The following is a 24,073-nucleotide window of genomic DNA, read 5'->3' on the forward strand; positions in this document are numbered from 1 at the left end:
CTCTTTAGCGAGGGACACGTACACGCGCAGAGCGCGTCGTTATGACGACGGGGTCGTAAATCCGCCATGTTTGCCACCCCGCGGCCGTGTTGCGACACAGACGGAGACCTCGAACGACATGAATGTCGAAAATAATCTTACGGCACACAAACCCGCGAAGGACGGCAACGAGACCATCACCATACAAACCAGTCTCGGAGACGAAGGTTAGTTTCCTATTTTTTTAAACATGCCTTATGTTTTGTGCTTTGATGTTTGGGCCCAGCATGAATTCCCTCCAAATGTCGACATTGTTAGCAGCTAGTTAGCTAGCAGCAATGAGTTGTTAGCGACACGCTGTTGAACTGTCTCTGTTGAGCACATGAACAAGCGCACGTTACTGTTTAGATGATAAATAATCTAATCTTGTTTGATCGTTTTACCAGATGAGGACGTACACAAATGTGGGCGCTGTCAGAACGAGTTCTCCACCTTGGAGGCTTTTATACAACACAAGCTGCGTCACAGTTGCAGACGTGAGCCGAGTAGTCAAGTTGAAGGGCAAACGGTAAGGCCAGCAATTAACACTGTTGTGGCTCAATTACCAGAGGCAAACTCCTTCTGTCCTTTGTACATACTTTACCGGTAAAGATTAATGTGATTCTACCTTTGAGAAGTAACATGATAGTTTCAACAGGTTGAGACTATAAATAGAGACACGCACGGGGTGCAAGAAGCTGCTAGTGAGCCAGAGAGCACAATTCCTAATGAAAGTAAGCAAAACCACTCTCTGCACACGTTTGTATATAATCCATGTAAGAAAATTCACAATAATGCTTATTTTCAGAGAAATGATAATACTCTTAGTTTTAATTATTGTAATGTAGTTGTAGTTTTCAGCGGTGAGTAACTCCCATGTGTTTTATTTCTTTCCCTATGGCTGTCTTGTCTGTAAGTTGATCCAATTACGTTGGTTCTGCAAACAGGCGCAAGCACTGCCGCGCTGGGACGAGGATGCAGGAAGAAAATCACTTCTTTGAAGTTATCCCAGGGGTCCGAGACGCCTAAAGACTCCGACATTGTCGAGGGTGATAAGCCCGTTTTCAAAGTCAATGGAAACGGCCGCTACATTTGCCAGCTCTGTGACAAGACCTTTAAAACGGTGCGGCAAAAATAAGACTCTTATTACACGGGCGGTGCCAAGCATGGGCAGCGATTGAGACTCAAACTTTTTGTTGGGGTTCACAGAGCAACATCTTGAAAACTCATATGAAGACTCATAGCGATCAGAAGAACTTTGCGTGCGAACTATGCGGCACCTCCTTCCGCACTAAAGGGTCTTTGATTCGTCATAACCGCCGTCACTCTGGTATGCTCCAGACCTCAAAGCTTTTGTTCTTTTGTTTAAAACAAAGCAAAAACAAAAAATGATGTCTGACCGAGTATTATGGTCTAGATGAGCGGCCGTACCACTGCGTGCTGTGTGGCCAATCCTTCAGAGAGTCGGGAGCCCTCACCAGACACCTCAAGTCCCTCACACCCTGCACTGAGAAAATCCGCTTTGTTCAGTGCAAGGAGATTCTGGTGAGCAAGGATGGAAGGAAGAAAGGTATTCACAATAGAAATAAAGAAAAATCCCTACCTCCCGCAATGCCTGCACTCTGTCATTAGCATAGAGTGTGAATTATGTAACAAATGCAACTGGCAAGTCAAGGTGCCACTGTATGCAGTTGAAAGATGCGTTTGGCCCGGCATGTATCCAGGCCTTGATACTGACATCCCGACAGAGACTGCCCAGCAGCAGGAAGTGGTGGTGGTGGAGGAGCAGCCGGCAGAGGAGCAGATGATAGAGGCACAAACGGCCGTGGTCAGTTTGGTGGAAGCAGGCTCTCAAGAAGTCATCCACCAGGTTCACTTCACCATGGAGGTGGACGGCACAACGCAGGAGCAGCAGGCGAGTGACACCGACAGTCACCGCTCAGAACATTAGGAACGCCCATGAACTCCGCCTCTCGCCGTAGGTGATGGTGAATCAGTCTCAGGCAGAAGCTCTTGCCGCCGCCGCCGCAGCGGGTGATAACCTCATCTGCCAGGCCATCCTCAACTCCGGCATTGCGCTGAAGACGCAAGAGGAGCGAGTGCCGCAGGATGCGCACGAACTGGAAAAAATGGTCATTGAGTGTCCCGTCACAGATGGTGCTGACATCCAAGTTAAAGAGGAGTTGGTAGAAGTGGTGGCACGGGTAAGTGGCTAAAGTGGACTGTTTTTACTGCTTTGGCTATGAAATTGATGACCAAGTTAGGCTTTCAGACTGACAAACCTTTCCACACTAGGCTTATTTTGTTTTTCCAGGAGGTGGATCAGACAGTCTCCAAATTGTACACATGTCCACACTGTGATCGCTCTTTTAAGGGGCTGAACTACTTCCGCTTCCATGTCAAAGGCCATTTGGGTACGTTTCAATTTGACAATATACTCCAGACACACAATTGGGGGGGGGGTAATGAAAATATCATGCTGCTTTTGTTTCATGTTGATGGCTTTGCATAGTTTGGATTTGTAAACTCTGCTCCCTCCCAGCTGTAAATTGCTTCTTACTAGTCATGCACGTTTTTTTACAAATTAATGTGTGATGTCGCATTTGCAGGTTACAAGCCCTTCAAGTGCACCCTCTGCCAAAGGGACTTCCTGAGTGGGTACCTGCTGAAGAAGCACATGGAAGTCCACGTCAGCGAGAGGCGCTACAAGTGCGGCGAGTGCGGCAAGCTGTACAAAACGGTCGGACACGTACGAGAGCACATGAGGGCCCACTCGGACGAGCGACCCTACCACTGCGCCAGATGCAAGAAAGCCTACAAGACCAAGGTGAGCCTTCCACCACAATGATTAATCACGCAGCACCCTTCAACTCTTCATTTTCACTTCCAGACGGTGTACAAAAGTGGGCGTACACATTAGTAATGTTTAGAGATGGGCGAGTATTGATACCAGATGTCAGTATTGGGCTGAAACTGGCTCTATTTCAATGTATTGAGTACTTGCGAGGTCGGCCAATGCCAAGGTGCCCTCTTGTGGGCACAAGTTCCTTTATCTGTATGTGTCGGCCTGGTTTAGAACGCGCTGCAGGTGCATCAACGGACCCACGGCGAGGAGAAACCATACGTGTGTCAGTTCTGCTTCCGAGGCTTCCGAGAGAAAGGCTCCTTGGTGCGACACACTCGCCACCACACCGGCGAAAAGCCTTTCAAGTGCCCAAAGTGCGGTCGGGGCTTCGCCGAACACGGCACTCTCAATCGCCACATCCGCGCCAAAGGTCTGCTCGGTGCTCAAGAAGCAAATTTGGTGTCAACGGGGCCTGATCATCCAGATGGTGTGATGTCCACTAGGGGGCTGTAACAAGGACGAGTCCAGCAAGCAGCAGCAGCAGGTGGTGGAGGAGGTGGTGGTCACAGAGGAGCAGCTCTCCGGCGACAACGTGGCTACTGCGGCTATCATCACTGAAGATCCTCACGCGCTGTTGGTGGAGTTCTCCTCCATGGTAGCAGACACGCAGGAGTACATCATCAAGGTGAGACATGCACTTTTGTTTGTGGTTTTTTCCCCCTCATTCATTTGGGAAGGTACTCACAAGTACCAGTCAAAATCTGAGCAATAAAAAAAACATACAAATAGTTTACTCTTAATGGTGACTTAAATCAGCGGGGTTTACTGAACATTAAATCTAGCATTTGAGAATTTTATTTATTGCCACATGCTATTTCGGTCATGCTCTTCCCATATATCGCTCAGACTCAGACAGACGAGGAAGTGCACGAAGACGGCGTTACGCTCATTCAGGACAGTCAAAATGAGGTCAGTGCCAGCAGCTCATCATTCTTTGAACTACTTGACCGTATCTTTGGCTGTGTTTGGAATCCACGGGATAGTGGCCTCCAAGTATTTTCAAATTCTCTGTCTAAACAACATGGACACCAATTTTAATTTAACTATTTAAAAAAAAATGTTAGTCATAAGGCAAATCGATGAAGCTTCATTTTTAAAGATTTATTCATGATCTGAGTTGAATTTGCTACCACCGTACATAGCTTGTATCGCTGCCCCTCAAGGCAGATAATCAGAAATAGGAAATGACCACGTGATTCCCAACGCAGTTGGAGGCATGCGAAAGTTATTCCAGCTGCCCATCTCATGACCCTGTAACCTGGTTCCCGCTGCTCGCACCAGATGGGCAACCACATTGTGAAAGTGGTGCAGCAGATCGTCAGCCAGGCGCACAGCACCGGCGGCACGGGCAGTCACCAGATCATCCTGCGCAACATAAGCGGGAGTGAGGAGGGCGCGTCCATCCTGGACTGTGGCGACACCATCACCATCGCCACCCCTGACAGCCTGACGGAGCAGGTGGCCATGACGCTGGCCTCAGCCATTGGCGACGGCACACTGTTGGCCCGAGCTGTGGAGACCGCACGGGGGACGGTCGCGATGGTGACCGCAGAGGAGACAGCGCAGGGGCAAATCCAGCTGATGGAGCAGCAGCAGCCCGAGGAGGCCTACGTGATCACCACGCCACAAGAGGTGGAGATTCAGACCGTCGTCGTGTGATTGGGGACGCGCCTACAAACTGAGGTCCAAGCTCTTCAAACAACAGAGCACGAAGTTGTCACTTCATTTATGCTCGGAATGGATTCCTTTTATAATGCAAAAGACACTGAAGAAGACATCTTGAAAATTGGTGCAAACAGAATTCATGTTTTTGAAGTCCTCAACCTCTTTTGTCAACCAACCAGCTCTCGATTCTTGCTGAGTGCGAGAGATAAGATTTGTCGCCTTTCGTACCTTCACCCAGCATGTTAGTTTTTCGGGGCAGTCCTGATTTTGCAGGCCCAGTTTTGTCTCATTAGACAACATAAAATAAAACCTATTTTTGTAAAAAAAAAAAAAAAAAACTATGGCAATGTTTCTCCGATAGTTTTTTTTTTTATTGCTCAGATTTTGACTGGTACTTGTACCAAGTACCACCCAAACCAACGTAAGCGCCACCAGAAATGACCTGCAAGAATGTGAATGTGTGCCGACAGAGGGAGCCTCAAACCACACCTTGAGGACCCTTGGCTTGACTTTGGCATAATTCACTTCAACTTTTCTTTTTATCATCTGTAATGAGAGCCCGCTTGTTTTTACTTGTGAGCGGCTTTGAGTGCGTTTTTGCGTGTGAGTGCAACCCGGAGGAGAATCCGCAGGTTTCATCTCTCAACTGGCACTCGCACAGTCGCAGAGGTGAAGGCAGACGCGATCATTTCCCCGGCCGGCTGGTACACGCCGCCGTTTCTGGGTCACTCTTTGGCCCTCCGAGAGGCCCCGGATCCGCGAGCACAACGTGAAGCAAACGCGAGAGAGAGAGAGCAGGCAAAGGTATTTATAGAAAAATGGGGCTTCGCTGTCCCTTTTCCTTGCTCAGAACCATTTCCGAACTGACTGTCCCACTTCTGTGATCTATTCACTGAGGCTGGAGCAAGCCTCCCTTGCTGGTTTTCTCACTTTGGACCACCACTGTGAGATTTTTTTTTGGGTGTGCTTGATTTCTCAGGCACACAAGGCTAGAGCATTTCCAGAGGTCCAGCTTGAGCGGCGGAGCAACGGTGCGAGTAGGCACTTGACTGCATCTGCCCCCCCCACTAGGCCGGGGGGTGTGAAGGGTGAGGCTGGCCGGGACGTGCCCCGCCGCCAGCCGGGCGAGGATGAGGCGTTTCCTGAGCCGAAAGGGTCGCTTCTCCCTGCGCCAGAGCAAGTCCGGCACCCGCAGCGTTTCCAAAGATTTCTGTAAGTCGCCATCATTTTGACATCTCACGAACTTTCTGTCAGGGTAAAGAATGATAACATGGATGTATTTTTTTTAATAGCACGCTTGGAGAATAGAATGCTTGAAAAGATTCACAATGCATATTTTAGCAGATGTGACGGAACCTTGTGCTTTCATCCACCGACGCACCTCTCCAAGTGACTTATTAAATTCCTTTTGCACCTCTCGTTGGCTTTTTTTCTGATTACTTTTCTGACTTTGGTTGTCCTAATTGGACATTCTGGCTTTGTCTTAGCGCACTATGAACAGTTGTACAACAGAACAATATTTCCCTACTACTGCTCTTTTGATGGCTGCCTTGCATTCCAATTAGTGTGCTCTGTTATTTTTCCATGGCTATATCAAGTTGTATCCACACTTTGCGTGTTGATGTTAACGTTTCAAAGCTCAAAGCTTAAAGCATTGCCTTGACGTGAGGCCATGTGTGACATGGTGTTTTAATATATTTATATAACCCTGGTTATTTCCCCCCCCCCCCCCCCCCCCCCCCAGTGTTGCTGTGAGACCAAACAAAAAGACAAATACCAGTTGTCGAACAGACCCACGACTGAACCGATGACTAAAATAAACATCCCCTCTCCTCAAATAGTCAGGTTCAATGTATCCAGATGTCATATTAGCCTCTAGGGACTCCTTATCGCACCAGTGGAATGAGGTCAGTGACCACGAGATGAAGGCCAGTAGGGGGCAGCACTGTGCTCGTCACTAATAACCTGCCTTTTCTAGCTCGTTTGTTTTCCCTCTAGCTCCATGCTGAGGCGTGAAGGACACTCTGACCTTTATTTCGCACCTCACAACCTGATTGTGTGTGAACAAATGCAATATTAACATTGTTTTCTGTGTCAATGCGTCGTCACGACTAGCTTTTTTTTTTTTTTAAATGTCAGCAGACACAAAACAGGATTGATAACCTGTCAAATGTGTCAAACTGTAATTTATCAACATCACCACTAGACAAGGCTACATGAATGGTGCTTTTACTTGGAATGAAAACAATTGTCAATTGGAATTAGGGCTGGGAGATTGAGTTGTTAGACTTTCACAGTCCACGTTTTGTTTAGCGTTGTTTAGTTTTCCCTCCTCCCTGGGTGGTAACCCAGGGCTAACTAAAACACACTGCCTGCAAACTCCCACCTTGCACATCAAGATCACAACTCTACATTTCACATTGCAGTTCTTGGTCTTCCCGCTACCAATCAGAACTGGCCCGAGGCTTTCGGCTTCCGACTGGGCGGCACCGGGCCCAGCTACATCTTGTCGGTGGAGGAGAGCAGCAGCGCCTTCCTGGCGGGCCTGCAGCCCGGCGATCAGGTGGTGGACATCGAGGGCCAGGACGTGACCAACCTTAGCACCCCGGCACTGATCGCGCTAGCTCAAACCCTCAAGACGGTGCCGCCCAGCATCGGCGTGGTGTCGCGCATTGAACAGGTATCCGGAAACACGCACCAGGAACGAATGACTGTTTAAGAGATGTAGACGGATGATATAAGAGCATTATTGTCTGTGAAAAACTATTCATATTAATGCTGCACCGAGGAGCTGAGAAGTTCACACTATTTAATGATTGGATTTAAAAGCCAACAGTTTGAAGTTTAGAGCTGAAGGTGAAACTCGCATGGCGTGTTTTCTCTTCGTTAGATTGACATCACTCCCGGTCCAGACGGCCGCTTTGGCTTCACCATCGTGGGCGACAGCCCTTTGACGGTGGAGGACTGCGTGGTCGATGGTGCGGCTGCCCGTGCCGGCCTCAAGGCTGGCGACTACGTCCTAGAGGTCAACGGCATTCCGGTCAAGCGTCACGAGACAGCGGCCGTCATGATCAAAGCGGCGCAGGGTCGTCCTCTGCGTCTGGGCGTGCTCAGCATAGCACGCCGCCCCAAGCGGCTGAGTAGCAGCATGAGGGTCCTCTCGCAGAGCAGCGACAGCATCAGGGAGAGTCGCGCGCACAAGGCCATGGAGTTCAACAAGAAGGTGGGTCACCAGGCCTTGTGTCATTCGGCCCTCTGAGCGGTCGCATCGAGCCAGCTCAGCTTTATGCATTACTTTGTGCTCGTGTTTGAGGTGGAGGAGGTGCTGGGTGAAGAGCCAGATTTGAAGGAGCAGCTCTTTGACGTCTTGAAGCAGTACGCCGCCGATCGGCACGTGGAGAGCCTGGCCGAGGCGCTGCCGGACATCCTCGTCACAGAGCGCCATCGACAGCTCATCGAAAGTGTCAGGTACGAAGAAGACTTCCTTCCCCCCCGAATCCTCAACACTACTGTATAGCGTTTCCTCTGTTTCAGCACCCTTGTGAAACTCAAACCCCAAACAGCACTGCTCTGCTGAGCCTTGCAATGTTTTAACTCATCTCCGATTCCTGCTTCTCACACTCTCTTTCTCTCGGTGGCCACCAAGCTCTTTCTCTATCTGCTTCTCTCTCTCCCTCTCTCCGCCTGCTGTGATGCATCCGTCCTTTGATTGTGTGGCAATTGTGTGGCAATTGTGTGTGTGTAGCGCATTGCTGCTTGCTTTTTATGGGCTCCTCTTGGTGGAGCTGTTCTTGCCGCTCCAGCCAGTTTGCAGGCTGGGTGACTTTGCGATGAGCACACCTTCCAAAATTGAGACAAACGTGCCAGCTGCACTTTTGGTCATACGTGTGCTTTGAAGGTCGTGTGTTGGAGGAAATGATGACTTGCTGCCTCAGGTGAGTACCGTTTGTCAGTTTTGTTGATTTGCAAGGCTTCTGTTGGAGTTGTCATTGTCAAAGCGTCTTCATCGGCTGGTTAAAAATAGTACAATGCCACTTTTATTGCATACTCAACGGCCACAACATAAGGTAGCGTACCTTACTGCAAGCGTTGCAGGTTGTAAACTGATGAGATTCATCCAAAATGTTTGCCTTTACAAAGTCACTTTACTTGCACAGCATCACTTTGACTGTTTCTAATGGTTTTGTGGAAAAGACTAAACCTGAAACTCAAAATGCTGCACTCGAGCTTGCACCACTTCTCTTGTGAAATGCTTATTGAATTGTGCATTTTCTTTTGTGCAGGTGTACCTAATGGTTTGTCCCACAACTGTGTGTCCTGTTTAGAAAAGTGCCCGTGACATTTTTTCTTTTTTTTTTTGCACAGGCGTCCCATCTATTATGCATCAGCTGTATCCATAGAGGACGGTTATGGCTCCATTGCTGATTCTCGAACTAACTTTAGCATTTGTTCCTTATAATTGCGTCTTCCTCTTTCTCGCTCAGGTGCTCTGTGACTTTGCGAGACTTTGATATGCAAAGTTGTGCCTCCTCTTCCCGGTGTAGCTGTTCCGTTTTGAAGCTAGTGCTGGGTTTGTTTCCTACATGAAAGGCAGACAACATTAGTGACACATTTGCAAGAAGCTGCAGCAGGATGATGGGACCATGTCGTTTTGGTGCCGAGAGCCTTGCAGAGTTTTGCCTCGGGGTGCTTCTTGGCATTCGTACAATGACAAAATGGATCCGACATCTGGAGAGTCAAAGTGATAGTGCAGTTTTTAGGCCAGCATGCTCATTGGACAAATTTTTCAAATGAAACTTTGGTTGGCACCCGCTCAGATTTTGGAACACAATTGAGATGAAATGAAAGAGCGTAATGGGTCGAATGCAATTTTTCAGTTTCTCTTTGTGTTCATCTTGAGGTGTCTGATGGTGTTGAGGTCAGGGCTCTCGTGTTCTTACATCGTTCTGGGGTCTTGATGACTAGAAAATTAGGGCCTGAACGATGAATCGGTTGTCTGACTTATCTATCGAGGTTAAATTCTTAGTTTTATTTTGTTTCTGATATATTTTTGAATTGATCATTTATTCGGTCTGTTGATATTTTAATCTGCCAAGTATAGGAATCATCAAAATCCAAAGCTCCCTGGCCTTCCTCAAAGTGAACTTTCCAACTGAAGGTCGGATGTGAACGCGATGTGTGATTGACGCCAGGCATGTCAACTGGTTCCTTTCTTTCTCCCGCGCACCCGCCTGTGCACGCGCTCACACCCCCACCTCTGTCCCTGCGTCTGCCTCGCCTTCCCACGGGAGGCTTTCTATTTATAAGCAGCCTACTTCTTTTAATACCTTTTCATTTTTGACGCAGTGACAGTTCTTCAGCGCTTCCCCAATGGCAGGCGCGCGTCTGCCGTGTGAGTCAAGACGATCCCACAACGGCCATTGCCGCTTTTGTGGCCGTTGAGTGAAATTGTTGGCAACCCGCTTGGCTTTTAAAGATTTCAATTTGGGCTCAAAGCCATGATCTGACGTCAGCATTGGAAAGACACGATGTTTCATGTGGAATTTCTGGTCGCTGCACGGGTCGACGTCTGCAATCCCCATGACTTTTCCAAATTCTCCGATGCTTGTAGCCTTGAATGAAGCCTTGTAGGGCTGCGCACGCACACACACACACACACACGCGCACACACACATTTTTGGACAATCCACTGGGGCGCTCTTCAGTTCTTGTCACTCTTTCCCTCCTCCTCCTCGTCCTCCTCCTCGTCCTCCTCCTCCTCCTCCTCCTCCTCCTCCTCCTCCTCCTCCTCCTCCTCCTCCTCCTCCTCCTCCTCCTCCTCCTCCTCCTCATCCTCCTCATCCTCCTCCTCATCCTCCTCATCTTCCTCCTCCTCATCTTGTGAGGGAAGAGCCGCTTGTCACTTTTGCTCTTGTTAGCCGCGCTGCATGATGGATGAGTGTGACTGGCTGCCAGGTGTGGGCCAATGATGGCAAAGTTGGTGACCATCTGCCGACGCCGCTTAGGGAGCTTTTGCTGGTGAGCAGGGAAGCCGAGCGTTTGCCCTGTTGGCCGGGAGTCTTTGCCCGCTGACGGCAGACGTGAGACTCGAGGAGACGTTTGCATGGCTTACTGAGAGGCGGCGCTTCCTCAAAGAGCCATGGGAAGAGAACGCAGCCTTGCCAGACATTTTCGGTACGTTACATTTTACTCTATCCATCAAGCCGCGTTTTCTATTTGACGGGAATGACCCGCCTGATTCTGTTGCGTTTGTCTGATGCCGGAGTTGCGTGGCCCACATCAATCGGTGAGCACAAGTATGTTCCCGTTGCCTCTGTGATACACGACCTGGCCCAGAAAGAGCTCCTACTCCACATTCTATCTTACTCCGCAGGCTGAATGTATGTCAGCAACGTTTAGCAAGTATTTAGGATATTAATGAACAACTTGCCTGAAAGTTTGTTTTCCTTGCAGCCTGCCCCATCAACAAACCGAATCATTTGCTATCATTTGTTTCCGGCGGTGTTGTTTTTGTTTGGGCTCAAGTCCTACGGCGGCTCTGCGCAAGTGGGCCATTTCGGAATATGCAAAGCACCCCTGGAGAGTTGGGATGAAGGCTGCGCTGTGGGGAAGAGGAGGAGGAGGAAGAATAGGGGCTGATGATGATGTTGGTGGTGGCTGCCTTTTTGGAGGAGCGATGCGGTGGATTTACAAACTAGTAGAGGGCCAAAATCGAGTCTGTTTTGCTTGTGTGTGTTTGAGCGTCGATAAAAGAAGTTGTCAGGACTGACTTTGCCTTGTCTGTCAGCTTCCCTGCATTTCTGGGTCAATCCCGTGTTTTGTTTTCTTGCTCTCGCAGCTAATTGGCATCATATAAACCACGGCGAGATCTTATGAAGCCAAATATGTCAGACTTGTTGACGAGAAACAAAAACAAGCCTCTGCTTTTCTTTCACATGCAGTGTTAAATTCAAAGCGAGAGCTCTGTCATGCCTCCCTTGAAAGAGCAATAACACAAACAATGGCTGCAATGTCAGTGAGACATCTCCTCATGCCTTAGGGTGAGGCTTTTTTTTCTTTTTGGGATAAGTAAAAGGCACCAGAGGTTTTGATGGGGAGTGGAGTGTCCTTTGTTTTTTTTAATATGCAAGTGAATGTGAAACCCTCCTTGCATTTGCTGCAGCAAGTGCACATACAAGTGTCTTTTTATTGCAGCTTACTGAGAAGACGTTTTTCAAGTAATTAAGTGGGCCCTACCCATGGACAAAAAAAGCTAAACATTTTGCAAGTAATGTATCTGCCTTGGTTTCCTACTCTACGCTTATTGAATCATTTTTTTCTGAAATTCACCCTGAGGGCTTCTCTCACTCATCCTCAAAAATGTTGTCCAGGATCTTCATTCCCAAGAAGCACCGGGAGCGTTTTGACGAGGTGGTTTCCCAGAGCCCGATGAGTCGTCTAAAGGGGCGGAGCTTCAGCGACCCCAGCCGTAGCGACCTGCGCCGCAGCCGCGGCGAGGCTCATCCCGAGCGCCCGGCGGTCTCCACACGCGCCAGTTCGGTGCCGCGCACGCACGCGGACGAAGGCTACGCCCCCCTGCCCCGCGGCATGCGCAAGACCACCTCGCTCATAGCCGGACACTCAGGCGGATCGACAACCAACTGCAGGTCAGGGCTGTGTAGAAACAAACTAAATCTCAAGCATGTTTCTTGAGGGAGGTCTGTGACTATATCCATTTATTCCATCTGCTGTTGTTGTCTTTAGGACGGTGAGAGTGTGCAAAGGCAACATGAGCTTTGGCTTCACTCTCAGGGGTCACGCTCCTGTGTGGATCGACTCTGTCATCCCGGGTAACTTCAAGGTGCACATTGAGAGCCTCGGTGGCCTCGCTTTGACTTGTTTTACTGTGTAGGCAGCGCAGCAGACAAGGCGGGTCTTAAACCAGGAGACCGCATCCTGTTCCTCAACGGACTTGATATGAGGTAAGAAATTATCATTGGCGCAGCGTTAACCAGTCACCTCATAACGCGTCTGGCCGTAGGACCTCCTCCCATGAGAAGGTGGTGTCCATGCTGCAAGGAAGCGGCGCCATGCCCACCCTGGTTGTGGAGGACGGCCCGCCCTCTTTCAGCATGTCAGAGCAGGACTTGACAGGGGGCGGCATTTCCACAGAGCGCGCGCGCTCCCCCGCGCTCGGCTCCCTGCGCTGGGTGGCCGAGATACTGCCACCGAGCATCCGAGTCCAGGGACGCACCTTCGGGCAGCAGCTAGAGCACCTGCTGACCATCCAGGAAAGGTACACAGTCTGCAAGGCTCTGGAGAGCTTCTTCCAGCACAGGTGAGAAGTAGAATCAAAACATAAACAAGTGCATGTGAGCCGTTCTCAGACGTGATGTTTCCATGGCAACAGGAATGTGGATACGCTGATCGTGGATGCCTTCCCGGTGCTGGATACGCCGGCCAAGCAGGTCATCTGGAAATTTGTTTACCAGCTGCTAACGTATGAAGAGCAAGAACACTGCCAAAGCAAAATCTCACGCTTTCTTGGATTCAAGGCGCCAGGTGGGAAGACGATGTTTTATGCTTTAACCCCTTTCCTTTTTTGTAAAGTAGAATTTCTTTTTGGAAGCATCCTACAGTAGGTATGAATTATAATGCGTGGTAAAATCCCTTTGCGCGAACTTAAAACCAACAAATGAAAATATCTTCAAAAGCTGATGTTAAAATTACCTGATGTTTTTCTGTCATCTGATTGGTCAAAGACAGCCAAACACTTTGACGGGCGAAACACGTCCCGCAGCAAATACGAGGCCCGCCACTATTTATTTATGTGTGTGATTGTGTGTGTGTGTGTGTGTGTGTGTGTGTGTGTGTGTGTGTGTGTGTGTGAGTGTGAGAGAGAGATTTTGTGTGTTTGTGTGTGTGTGTGTATGTGTGTGGTTGTGTATGTGTGTGTTCCAGCTCCACCAGCACCCCCTCCCCCTCCACCAGAGCCCGAGGTTGCCCCCGAACCCCATCGCCGCAGCAGCTCCATGAGGGTGACGGGCACTATGTACAGGAGCAGTGTGAGGGGGCGGAGCTCTGACGACTTGCTCATTGGCACAAATTTGAGCATGGGTACAGAATCGGACTTGCTTTTTTTCGTTTATTTTCTGGCATAATTATTGACCAAATGGCCAGCATGTCGAGTGCTTCTCATTTTTTATCATCACAACATTAAGTAGTGGGAACAGCTACACGTTCTAATCTAGTAGACGATCCTACTTGTTTTTCTAATTTGATCATGTTGAATGGACAAGGGAAGCTCTGTCTAATATTTCATTTGATATTATATTAAATTGTGCAGTTCTACTTAGTGTTGTTGCCTGTTTAGTATGGCCTAAACTATGTTTACATGTAGGATAGGCTCAGTGATAAAACCAAATGTCAGTTCTCGATTGATATTCATTATGAACCCAAATCAGAAGTAAAGCCAAATTTGACATGGAGCTTCCCCGGTGTGGAATTGGGTGTTGGCTCATTGTCATGCCTGGATGACTTTAGGCTTCCGTGCAGACTCGCTACTGGAAGCCGGAATGCGGTTGGCTCCAGGAGAAAGACAATCAGGCGACGGGACCTCTCTTCCCGAGACTCCCAACAACCTCGCCAATGTACGTGCCGGCCCCTTCTCACTGGGAACCATTTGGGCAGAAAGGTCTCATCCCGCTCTTTTTACATTTCCACCACGCAAGCTGTCAGCCGTGTACGCCGAACTGGAAAACATGTACGCGGCCAAGAGATCCAAGTCCCTGAAGACTCGCCCTCCTCCCGCCCCTGAGACTTTGCTGGAAGTGGACTCCCCCTCCCGCGCAACTTCCCCGACAACGCGTGCTCACACAGGTAGCCCCGCCGGGACCTCGTCCGACTGTCACGCATGCTCTGCCTCTCTCAAGATGGGATACCAAGTCGGTGGAATGATGAAAAAGTGCAGCGACGCTTCATCCCCAAGCAGCTAACCCAAATCCAAATCTATCCTTGAATTTTATATCGATGATGATATTTTGTTCCATAAAACCCAAAACGAGGTCGGCTTTTGAAACTTTTGTTGTCAAAGCGGCACACGCGAGCAGGCTTGAGGATGTGCTGATGGTGGAAGTGGAGCTGGGAAACACACACGAGGCCCAATTTTTTCAAAGCACCACAATTTGAATCGGACGAATGCAACTTTTACACATTCTTGCTGTCAGGAGTTAGGTCGGGTCTCGATGTACTAGAACCAAACTTCCTGGAGCACTTTTTGGCACTCTTCTGTTACAGCATCAAAATGGTGGCGCTTGAAACAAACTGTTTTTTCCCCAAACTGTGATAAACATTCACGTGCCCGGTAGAAATGGCCCCAAATGTCCTCCTTCCATTCTTGTCTCTTGCTCATTCTTTTCTGGTTTTCTCTTACTGTGCTCCTATTTGCATGCACTCTCTCAATTTTGTTAATGTGCATACGTATTTCTTCTTGGTTGCAGGTAGCCGTAAAGGCCTCCCGCCCGCTCTAACCTGGCCAGAGCCTCTTCCGAGCCCTCCCCTTTCCCAATTCTACCCATCAGGCCTGATCAGCCAGAACAGCGGGGAGTCCAACCCCTACATGAGCCTGGATAGCCCACCACCCTCACCACCAGAGCTCATTGATTTGCCGTCGAGTCCGCCGCCACACCGCAGCAGCAAACGTCGATATACTTTCTCCAAGCCGCCGCGGTCCGAAGACACTGACCGCTTTCTGGACGCGCTGAGCGAGCAGTTGGGCCAGCACGTGGCAATTGTTGATGACTTTCTCACTCCTGAAAATGACTACGAAGAGGTATTTATGTGCAAACATTTTAGGCAAATCACTGATTTACTTACTATCTCCCCTTTCATGGCAGGAGTTTGGGCAGGTAGCATTCCCAGATGATGATGACGAGGAGGAGGAGGAAGATAATGATGAACAGTTAGGCATGGACGAAGAAGAAAGCGGAGGATTCGTGGGTCCCGAGTTGAGCAGCCCGAGCGACATCCAAAGCAGCAGCGGGGACGATAATGTTTCCTCCCTCACCTATTCCTCCTCTTCCGACCACATTCCTCCGCCCCCCATGACGCCTCCTCCACCTCCACCCGTTCAGTTCAATGATGCGCCGACTCCTCCGCCTCCAGCCGCACCTGCGCCGTCTCATCCACCAGCACCACCACCACAGCAGCAGGCTAGCTACAGCCCTGAAAACTCGCCGAGAGCTTACCTGCCCATCCGCCGGAAATCTGGCCCGCCTCCCCCACCCCCGCCCCGCAGCAACCCGCCACCAAAACGACACTCCTTGCATAAAGTGCTGCCCTCCGAAGAGGGGTTGCAGGTCCAGGTTGCCATACAGGAGCTAAAGGCCTATCAAGCGCAGCAGTCCTACAAGGAGCAACAAGCGTATCAAGAAAGGCAAGCATATGAAGAGCTGAAGGCCTTTGAGGAACATCAGGCCTTCCAGGAGCAGCAGTCATATCAGGAGCAACTGTTCAAGGAGAGACAAGCCTATGAAGAGCACAAGGCCTTGGAGGAGCTCAAAGCCTTTGAGGAGCAGATGTTTGAGGAACAAGGAGCATTCCAGCAAAGACAAGCGCAAGACTTCCAGGACCAAAAAGCTTACGAGGACCAAGTGATGCAGCAGATCTACCAGAGCCACCACTCAATGCCCGCCCAGCCCACGCAGCAGAAATCCCACTCGCCACTAGCACTCCAGCAGCTACACCAGTCTTTACCGCCACTTCCTGCACCGGAAACCTCCAACCACCACTTTCGCCATCCTCTTTGCATGATGCGGCAGCAGCAGCAGGTGCAGCCCGGACACCACCGACGTCTATCCCGGTCGGCCCCGCCTCCGCATCACCCGCCCCCCCTTCCCACGGCCAACCCGAGTCGGCAGTATCCCGAGGATGTTTACCAAAGCCACCAAAGCCTCAGGGCCCAGCCTCACCATGCCTCAGCCGAGATGCTCCACCATCCCTCGGCAGAGATGATCCAGATTTTGCAACATGCGCAGGTCCACCAACCACCGCAGCAGATGCAACAACCCAGCAGCCACTACTCCTCTGCAGAAATCTTCCACCAGCCCAAGATCCATTACTCCTCTATGGAACTCCTCCATCAACCTCACCAGATGATGCAGAGGCAGCCTCACCACTCATCCACGGAACTTCTCCATCAAGGCCAGCAGTTGCACAGGGGGCAGCCCCACCATTCATCCAGCGAGCTGCTCCATCAGATACACCCAGCCCAGCCCCACCACGCTTCCAGCGAGCTACTTGACCGGTCCCAACAGAAGCAACAAGTCAAGCCGCATCATCACTCCTCCAGCGAGCTGCTGCATCACGTCCAGAAAGAGCCTCCCTGCCAGCCGCTTCAGATGAACCGAGAAAGCCGTTTGCAGCAGAGCCGCCGGAGTCTTAAAAGTCAGCCCCAGCCCCAAGGCTCAGCACAAGGGCCGCCAGTACACCAAAGGCATCGCCCCCAACCCATCAAGCCGTCCCCCCAGAGGCCCCATTCCATTCAGAAGACTCGTGACCCTTCGGCCCCACCTCACATCCATCACATCCGCCACATGACTCCGCAACCTCTGCCACAGGATTACCAGCACCAGATTCAAGTGATCCATCCGCCGCAGCAAACCCACCGGCCACACCCGCTTCTGTCTACGTTCCAGCCTCTCCAGCCGCAGGAGCCCGTGCTCTCCTCTTTCCAACCTCCGAGCCAGCGGGAGCAGACCCAGTCGGCCACCCAGACCACCCGCCCCCATTCCCAGCCCTCCCATCACCTGATGCAGCAGCAGCAGCGCCAGGGCCAGTCCCAGCACAAAGCAATACAGAGCCCAATTCAGCCCCAGTCGCTCCCCCCATCTCTATCTGGGCCACCCCCGCCACCACCTCTGCCTCCACCCTGCTCCCCTCCGCCCTTACCCCGGCCCACCCTCTCCAGGATGGACTCCCATCACATGAGTGTCAAGAGGCTGCGCTGGGAGCAAGTGGAGAACTCAGAAGGCACTATCTGGGGCCAGGTGAATGTTGGGTTAGTTGCACGTTGGGCGTGTAAGGCTACGTCTTAGAACTTTGACTTGAAAAGAGTCTGGCTGAAATTGTTAGTAACGGTGCTGCCACGCTTGTTGTCTGTTTCTGTAGTTGGGCGCAAATTCTGACCACGAGAAGCTGCATGACATGGTGAAGTATTTGGACCTGGAGATGCACTTTGGGACACAGAAAGGGTCTCGTAAGTGGGTTTGCTGTTTTCACTATGTTCTGACGAATGTGTTGACTTATGACGGACAGTCTTGTTGTCAGCGCCGGAGCCCTTGGCACAACTGGAAACATTTAGGAAAAAGGATGTCATTGAAATTCTGTCCCACAAGAAGGCCTACAATGCATGTAAGTGTGCTTCCGAGGAGATTACGGGTTGAAGGCAAAGTGAACGATGCTCGCGTCTGTTCTTTGCGCAGCCATCCTGATGGCCCACCTGAAGCTGTCCCCCGGAGAGTTGCGTCAGGTGCTGCTGAGCATGAACTCCGACAGGCTGCAGCCCTCGCACATTAAACAGCTGCTGCTATATGCCCCCGACGCCAACGAGGTAAAAAAGTACCAAGACTACAGAGAGGACCCCGGCAAACTCAGCGAGCCCGACCAGTTTGTACTGCAGGTACCGTACAGTCCGGAGCGATGGCAAGCATTTTGGTAGCGATCCTTTCAATTCTCCTAATGGTGTCCTCTCAGTCCCCCTACTTTAATAGTGTCTTGGTAGAGTCCTCCGCTGCTCCCTTCTCTCACTGTTCTTGGCATACATTACATAAGCATTTGGAGGACACATTCATACTACGTATGTATTCATGAAAGTTTACGATTTTGTCTTTTTCTCCCGGAAAAATTAGATGCTGTCAGTGCCTGAGTACAAGACCCGCCTGGAGAGCCTCCTCTTCAAGTGCTCACTACAGGAGAAGACAGAAGAGGTGAGGGGAGCCTACGAATGCATCAACAAGGCCTCCTCGGAGCTCAGGAGCAGCAAGAAGCTTGCAAAGATTCTTGAGGTACCAACCTGTTTTTTCTTGTTGGGGTTATTCTGTTCCCCTGAAGTTGCACACTCATCTCTTCTGAATTTATTCATGGAATTTGATGTCCCTGGTTGCAAATATAATGAGCTAACTTTGTGCATTTGTATCTGCCCCACAGTTCGTGTTGGCCATGGGGAACTACTTGAATAGCAGCCAGCCCAAAAGCAACAAGACAACTGGCTTCAAGATCAATTTCCTGACAGAGGTACACGGACCGGGCGGCTCGGTGGCGCACTGGGTAGCACGTCCGCCTCACAGTTAGGAGGGTGCGGGTTCGATTCCACCTCCGGCCCTCCCTGTGTGGAGTTTGCATGTTCTCCCCGGGCCCGCGTGGGTTTTCTCCGGGCACTCCGGTTTCCTCCCACATCCCAAAAACATGCTTGGTAGGCCGATTGAAGACTCCAAATTGTCCCTAGGTGTGAGTGCAAGTGGTTGTTTGTCTCTGTGTGCCCTGCGATTGGCTGGCAACCGGTTCAGGGTGTCCCCCGCCTACTGCCCGATGACAGCTGGGATAGGCTCCAGCACTCCCGCGACCCCCGTGGGGACTAAGCGGTTCGGAAAATGGATGGATGGATGGAGGTACACGGACCGGCAGCAACACTCGAATCCTTCGGGGGTGGAGGGTCATTTTGTTTCTGAATCTTTGCAGCTGAGCACAACGAAGACGGTGGACGGGAAGTCGACGTTCCTGCACATTCTGGTCAAGTCGTTGTGCCATCACTTTCCCGACGTGCTGGATTTCTCCAAAGATCTCACCACGGTTCCTCTCGCTGCCAAAGGTGAATGCTAACACTCGAGTCATTCAACGCAGTGCCCTAAATTGTTTCGGTCCATTCAGTCAACCAAAGGATGATCACATCCGATTTGAACGACATGCACGGAGCCATCCGTAACATACGCTCGGCCTGTCAGAAAATGCCCGCGAGCGCCGAGGACCGCTTTGCCGCCGTCATGAGTGTATCCTTCAGTGTTGGGGTGCAAGTGTTCAACACCTGCAGCACCGCGCTCAGACTGGCTGATGGCTAGTGGAGGTCCAGAGTTGGCCCGTGAGCCATGGATTGGATAGCAGTGCATTGGCGGCCATCTCCCTTGACTGGGCCTTGCGCAGACCTTTCTGGAAAACAGTCATCCGGCCGTGCAGTCTCTGGAGTCCCTCCAGCAGAGCTCTCTGGAAGAGTTTTCTCAAACGGCCTCCTACTTCGGGGAGGACGGCAAAAGCACCAACACGGAGGCCTTCTTTGGCATCTTTGCTGACTTTGTCAGCAAGTTCGAGGTGAGGAGGAACCATTTCAAGTGTACATGGTGTGTGTGTGTGTGCGCGCGTGCGTGCGTGCGCGTGTGCGTGTCTGTGTGTCTTTATGGGTTTGAAAGTCTTCTCTTCCTGCCAGGAGATATACTTTGCAATCCTGAATTGTTAGTGCCTGACTTAATAGTGCGGAGATTCCAACAATGTGTTACTTCAGTACTGTACTTTAATCACAAGTTTTATTGTTACTTTGATGAACTGCTCATCCTCATAAAGTTTGATTGCTTGAATCATAGTCACAGAGCCACCAGGCTTTCCCGTTATACTGACGCCAATGTGCATTTGTTTCTTCACCGCAGAGGGTTCTCAGCGATCACCAGGCAGCTGAAAACCCAAAAAGCCCGAGAAGTCCTCGAATGGCCTCCCCGCTTGCCTGGTAGCACTTACAAAGAACAAACACGCACATACACACACACGCTGTTATGCCCGAAAGCACGGCTGGCAAAAGTATGGCAACTTACCACTCCGCCCACACCGTTCTTCATTTGGTCCTACAAGCATTTATGAAATCAAGATTTTTGCCCAATTTTCCCCCATCTGTAGCTTAGCTAGCTTGCTAGCTTTCGTTAATTGTGTAGCTTATACGCAATTGCTAAACCCTGAAAATGCATTTTTCTCGAATGCGGCTAACTAAATCCCCAAGCAAGGAGGTCACACCGCAGATGAGCCGAGTGCAGCACCCGAAGCCTGTTAGCTCGCCAGCTAGCTACACTGTTTTACATCCAGTATGTAACTTGTTGCGCTTTTCTGAGCCAAATCAGCTTTCATGTACCGTTTCTATTTGGAAGGGACATACAAGATGGCTCATCTATTCATACCAATAGTGTACTATATTTATGATTGTATTGCAGAATTTATTATTGCATTTTCCACTTTTAATTTTCCTTTTCAAAGTTTACTAAGTGGGTGTGCGGTGTAACTTAGCCATTAAACTATTTTGTAGCAGCATTTAGAATGTTTAGATGAACGCAAATGTGTTGAGTACAATCATAGTTTTTCTGTTACCGTATTGGCCCAAATATAAGACGGTGTTTTTTGCATTGAAATAAGACTGAAAAAGTGGGGGTCGTCTTACATTCAGGGTCTAGACCAGGGGTGTCGAACTCATTTTTTTTGCGGGCCGCATTGTAGCTTCTTTCGGAAGGCCATTATGACTGTCAACCCAAATCAATATATGAGCACCTCATATTATATACAGTAAAAGCTACAAAACTAACTGACGAATAACTTGTTTTCAAATCAGACGAGTAAAAACTGGTCAAATTAAAATAAAAAAAGATATTGATAAAAGTGAAAACAATTTGCAATTTTAGTATTGACACAGGAATTTGATGCACAATTTGTCTTCGGGGGCCACACAAAATGAATTGGCAGGCCGTATCTGGCCCCCGGGCTTTGAGTTTGACACCAGTGGTCTAGACATTCACAACACTAGATGGCGCCAGATATCTTTAAAGCGAATGCTGAACTTAACTCCCCAAGACAAAGCGAAACCCTGTCACGAAGAAAAAAGATAAAAATAGCGGTAGCACGAAGAAGAAAAATAAAAAATAGCGGTAAGAAAGAAAAGAGAAGAAATAAGAGAAGAGTTAACAGAAAATGGAAAAACCAAAAGCCATTCACTTACAAATGTGATTGCACTTTAGTTTACATATTTAAATGTTCGGAGATTAAGATGTGTCACAGTTTTTGCATGATTTGAATGAGGCAACATAACATGCGTTTTCTCTTGAATATACTGTCATAATAATCAGTTTCAGATGTACTCTAATTATTTTCTGTATAAAAATTAAATTTGTTGTTCAGAAAGTCTTTTTTCAAACTCAAGTCTTGAAAAAGAGGGGGTCGTCTTATATTCGGGCCAATATGGTATTTGATATTGTTTATTATTTGAATTGTCTGAATGTAAGATAAATTCATATTTGGGATTGTCTCAACAGATTGTTTTGAAAAATGTGATGACAGACGGCTCTCGATCGGCTTCAATATTTTCTCTGCGCTGACAGCGGGCAGTGTGCAATATGCAAATGTTTGCCTTCTGGTCTAGAAGAAAAAATGGCTAGGATGCATAAGCAGCATTTTCATTTCTGACTGAAAATTTGTGTTCTTCCTCCATTTTATGAGAACTCTAGTGCAGATGCGGTGACTTTTAATCTGGTAGCTGCAGTCATGTACTTAAACGGCTGATGAAGCTGGAAACTGGTTCCTCTCGTGTAAGCCAATGCTTTGCAGAGCAACTATTGATTCTAAAGCTTTTATCACAAATGTCAGAGTCTATTTATTTACCTCTCTTGTGCATCACACCAGGCTGGAATAGCTGAAAATGTAGCATGGTAAAAGTCAACCCTTTATCTCTTGTCAATATCAAGAATTACAATGGGTGTTTGTTTCATGGAAACATAGAGCTTAACTTTACAGCAATAAATGGATTTTTTTTTACTATGGAAGCTCTCATTTTACAAGAATAGGCCGTCATCATGACAGTAAGTCAATTATTACTGAATTATTACTGAAGTAATTATTGATATAGTATGTATATATGTATATATGTATATATGTATATATGTATATATACGTATATATGTATATATGTATATATATGTATATATACATATACAAATACATATACATATATACATATATATATGTATAATACCGTTTTTTTCCATGTATAATGAAGAAAATCATGGTACAACCATTTTTGAAGAAAATTTTGTCACGGATGGAGTGTGGAAAGGAGTGGGGCGACCAAGTGCAGCTTGGACCAGGGTTTATTGGAGGAACTCAAAACACAGACTTGGTAAACTAATTGTGATAAATAACTGGAACATCACTGAAATATTGGTGATCCCGTTGAGAGTCTCACATATTTCTTCGCTATCAAGTTTGCTACTGCATGCGCAGTGATACTGACCGGCAGAATAACATCCGGTTGTTCCCAAAGATGATCTTTTTTCTGAAATAATCTTTCGTTTACGGACTCAGCATTAAGGGTTGGAATTGGGGGCTTAGATCACCAAATGATTTCCGACCGCGGCGCCGCTGCTGCTCACTGCTCCCCTCTCCCCCAGGGGATGGATCAAAATCACACGGGGGTGGGTCAAATACAGAGGACAAATCTCACCACACCCAGATGCGTGTGTGACGATCATTAGGACTTAAAAAAAAAAAAAAAAAAAGTCGAAATTTGGGTGCGTATTATACATGGGTACAGGCTTTTTTCCAGCATCGACATGCCATTTTTAGGGTGCGTATTATACATGGGGGCGCATTATACATGGAAAAAAACGGTATGTATTTTGCAGTGGGGATGTAATGGAAAGCTCATTACATTTTAACTTTATAGTCAGAGATCTTGATGATTATCTGAATTTATTCAAGTAAACTTGACATTCTTTCCCCCCAAAATGAAGTATTGGTGCTTGTGACAGTGGCGTTTCTTTTAAAATGACAACACTAGCCCCATAAAATATATTTTGAAAAAATATTCTTGCAAAATTCCAACTTCACTTGTGATTTGTTTGTTTTTTTCTTCTAAAATTAAACCTACTTCTGTAAAATGTAAAAGCTTTCTGATAATAAACCTATGGTGAACTTTATTCCTGGAATTGAATTATTGTCTTTGTTTTTCTTTTGTGCCTGATGAACACATTCGTAGACCTCTGATTCTCTGCCATGGTTTGGTAAAGCACTTGCAATGAGAGCGTGTGCGTGTCAATGTGTAAGTGTCGTGCGTCTGACGACAATAAACCTTTTACATTTTAACTAATGATCAGCGTGCACGTGTTGAAAGTGGAATTTGACCTCCAGGTGCGTGAAAACACCTTCCTCGTGCTCATTCACTCATCTTTGGCTAATTCCTGGAAATGCTTTATTGTTGGTGGCAACTGACGGAGAGGTGAGTTTTCTCTATTTGCAACAAAACACAAACTTGTAATGCATGACACCACTAAGATTCTTCTGTTGGCATTGTCGCCGTTTTCCTCATTTGTGGCAGCAGGGCAAGTTAATTCAACTGACAGCACTTGAATTCACATGAACTGCTTTAGTGTCTCATTGTATTTTTTAAATGTACTAATGTGAAATCAAGTGTTCCTTCTTGCATGTCCAAGT

General features: G+C 48.5%; 2 protein-coding genes across 9 annotated transcripts; both read left to right on the forward strand.

Moving 5' to 3' along the window:
- The first annotated feature begins 47 nt into the window (after positions 1-47).
- Positions 48-4,939, forward strand: e4f1 (E4F transcription factor 1). 5 transcript variants are annotated; one of them, XM_061302438.1, is made up of 14 exons: positions 48-206; positions 426-547; positions 668-752; positions 936-1,141; positions 1,228-1,348; positions 1,436-1,588; positions 1,743-1,933; positions 2,001-2,222; positions 2,333-2,432; positions 2,628-2,845; positions 3,095-3,293; positions 3,367-3,548; positions 3,770-3,832; positions 4,205-4,939. In XM_061302438.1, the coding sequence occupies exons 1-14, from the start codon at positions 119-121 to the stop codon at positions 4,580-4,582; spliced, it is 2,328 nt and encodes a 775-aa protein (XP_061158422.1). In that variant the 5' UTR covers positions 48-118; the 3' UTR covers positions 4,583-4,939. The 5 variants fall into 5 exon arrangements, with proteins under 5 accessions (XP_061158422.1, XP_061158425.1, XP_061158426.1 ...); XM_061302441.1 differs by having other exon boundaries at positions 1,767-1,933; XM_061302442.1 differs by having other exon boundaries at positions 966-1,141.
- A 725-nt stretch (positions 4,940-5,664) lies between these two features.
- Positions 5,665-23,656, forward strand: grid2ipa (glutamate receptor, ionotropic, delta 2 (Grid2) interacting protein, a). Of its 4 annotated transcripts, XM_061302435.1 has the most exons (23): positions 5,665-5,800; positions 7,015-7,268; positions 7,479-7,811; positions 7,902-8,056; positions 11,959-12,234; positions 12,332-12,417; positions 12,480-12,549; positions 12,609-12,905; positions 12,978-13,129; positions 13,538-13,684; positions 14,111-14,217; positions 14,299-14,446; positions 15,067-15,398; positions 15,463-17,613; positions 17,735-17,822; positions 17,894-17,977; positions 18,049-18,245; positions 18,475-18,630; positions 18,773-18,859; positions 19,304-19,433; positions 19,493-19,611; positions 19,763-19,927; positions 20,260-23,653. In XM_061302435.1, exons 1-23 carry the CDS (start codon positions 5,719-5,721, stop codon positions 20,338-20,340), a joined length of 5,697 nt encoding a protein of 1,898 aa, XP_061158419.1. In that variant the 5' UTR covers positions 5,665-5,718; the 3' UTR covers positions 20,341-23,653. The 4 variants fall into 4 exon arrangements, with proteins under 4 accessions (XP_061158419.1, XP_061158416.1, XP_061158418.1 ...); XM_061302432.1 differs by lacking the exons at positions 5,665-5,800; positions 7,015-7,268 and having other exon boundaries at positions 7,506-7,811; positions 13,529-13,684; positions 17,882-17,977; positions 20,260-20,336; positions 21,901-23,656; XM_061302434.1 differs by lacking the exons at positions 5,665-5,800; positions 7,015-7,268 and having other exon boundaries at positions 7,506-7,811; positions 13,529-13,684; positions 14,123-14,217; positions 17,882-17,977; positions 20,260-23,652.
- Positions 23,657-24,073: the final 417 nt, after the last annotated feature.

Source organism: Syngnathus typhle, linkage group LG17, assembly GCF_033458585.1.
Source record: "Syngnathus typhle isolate RoL2023-S1 ecotype Sweden linkage group LG17, RoL_Styp_1.0, whole genome shotgun sequence".
NCBI lineage: Eukaryota > Metazoa > Chordata > Actinopteri > Syngnathiformes > Syngnathidae > Syngnathus > Syngnathus typhle.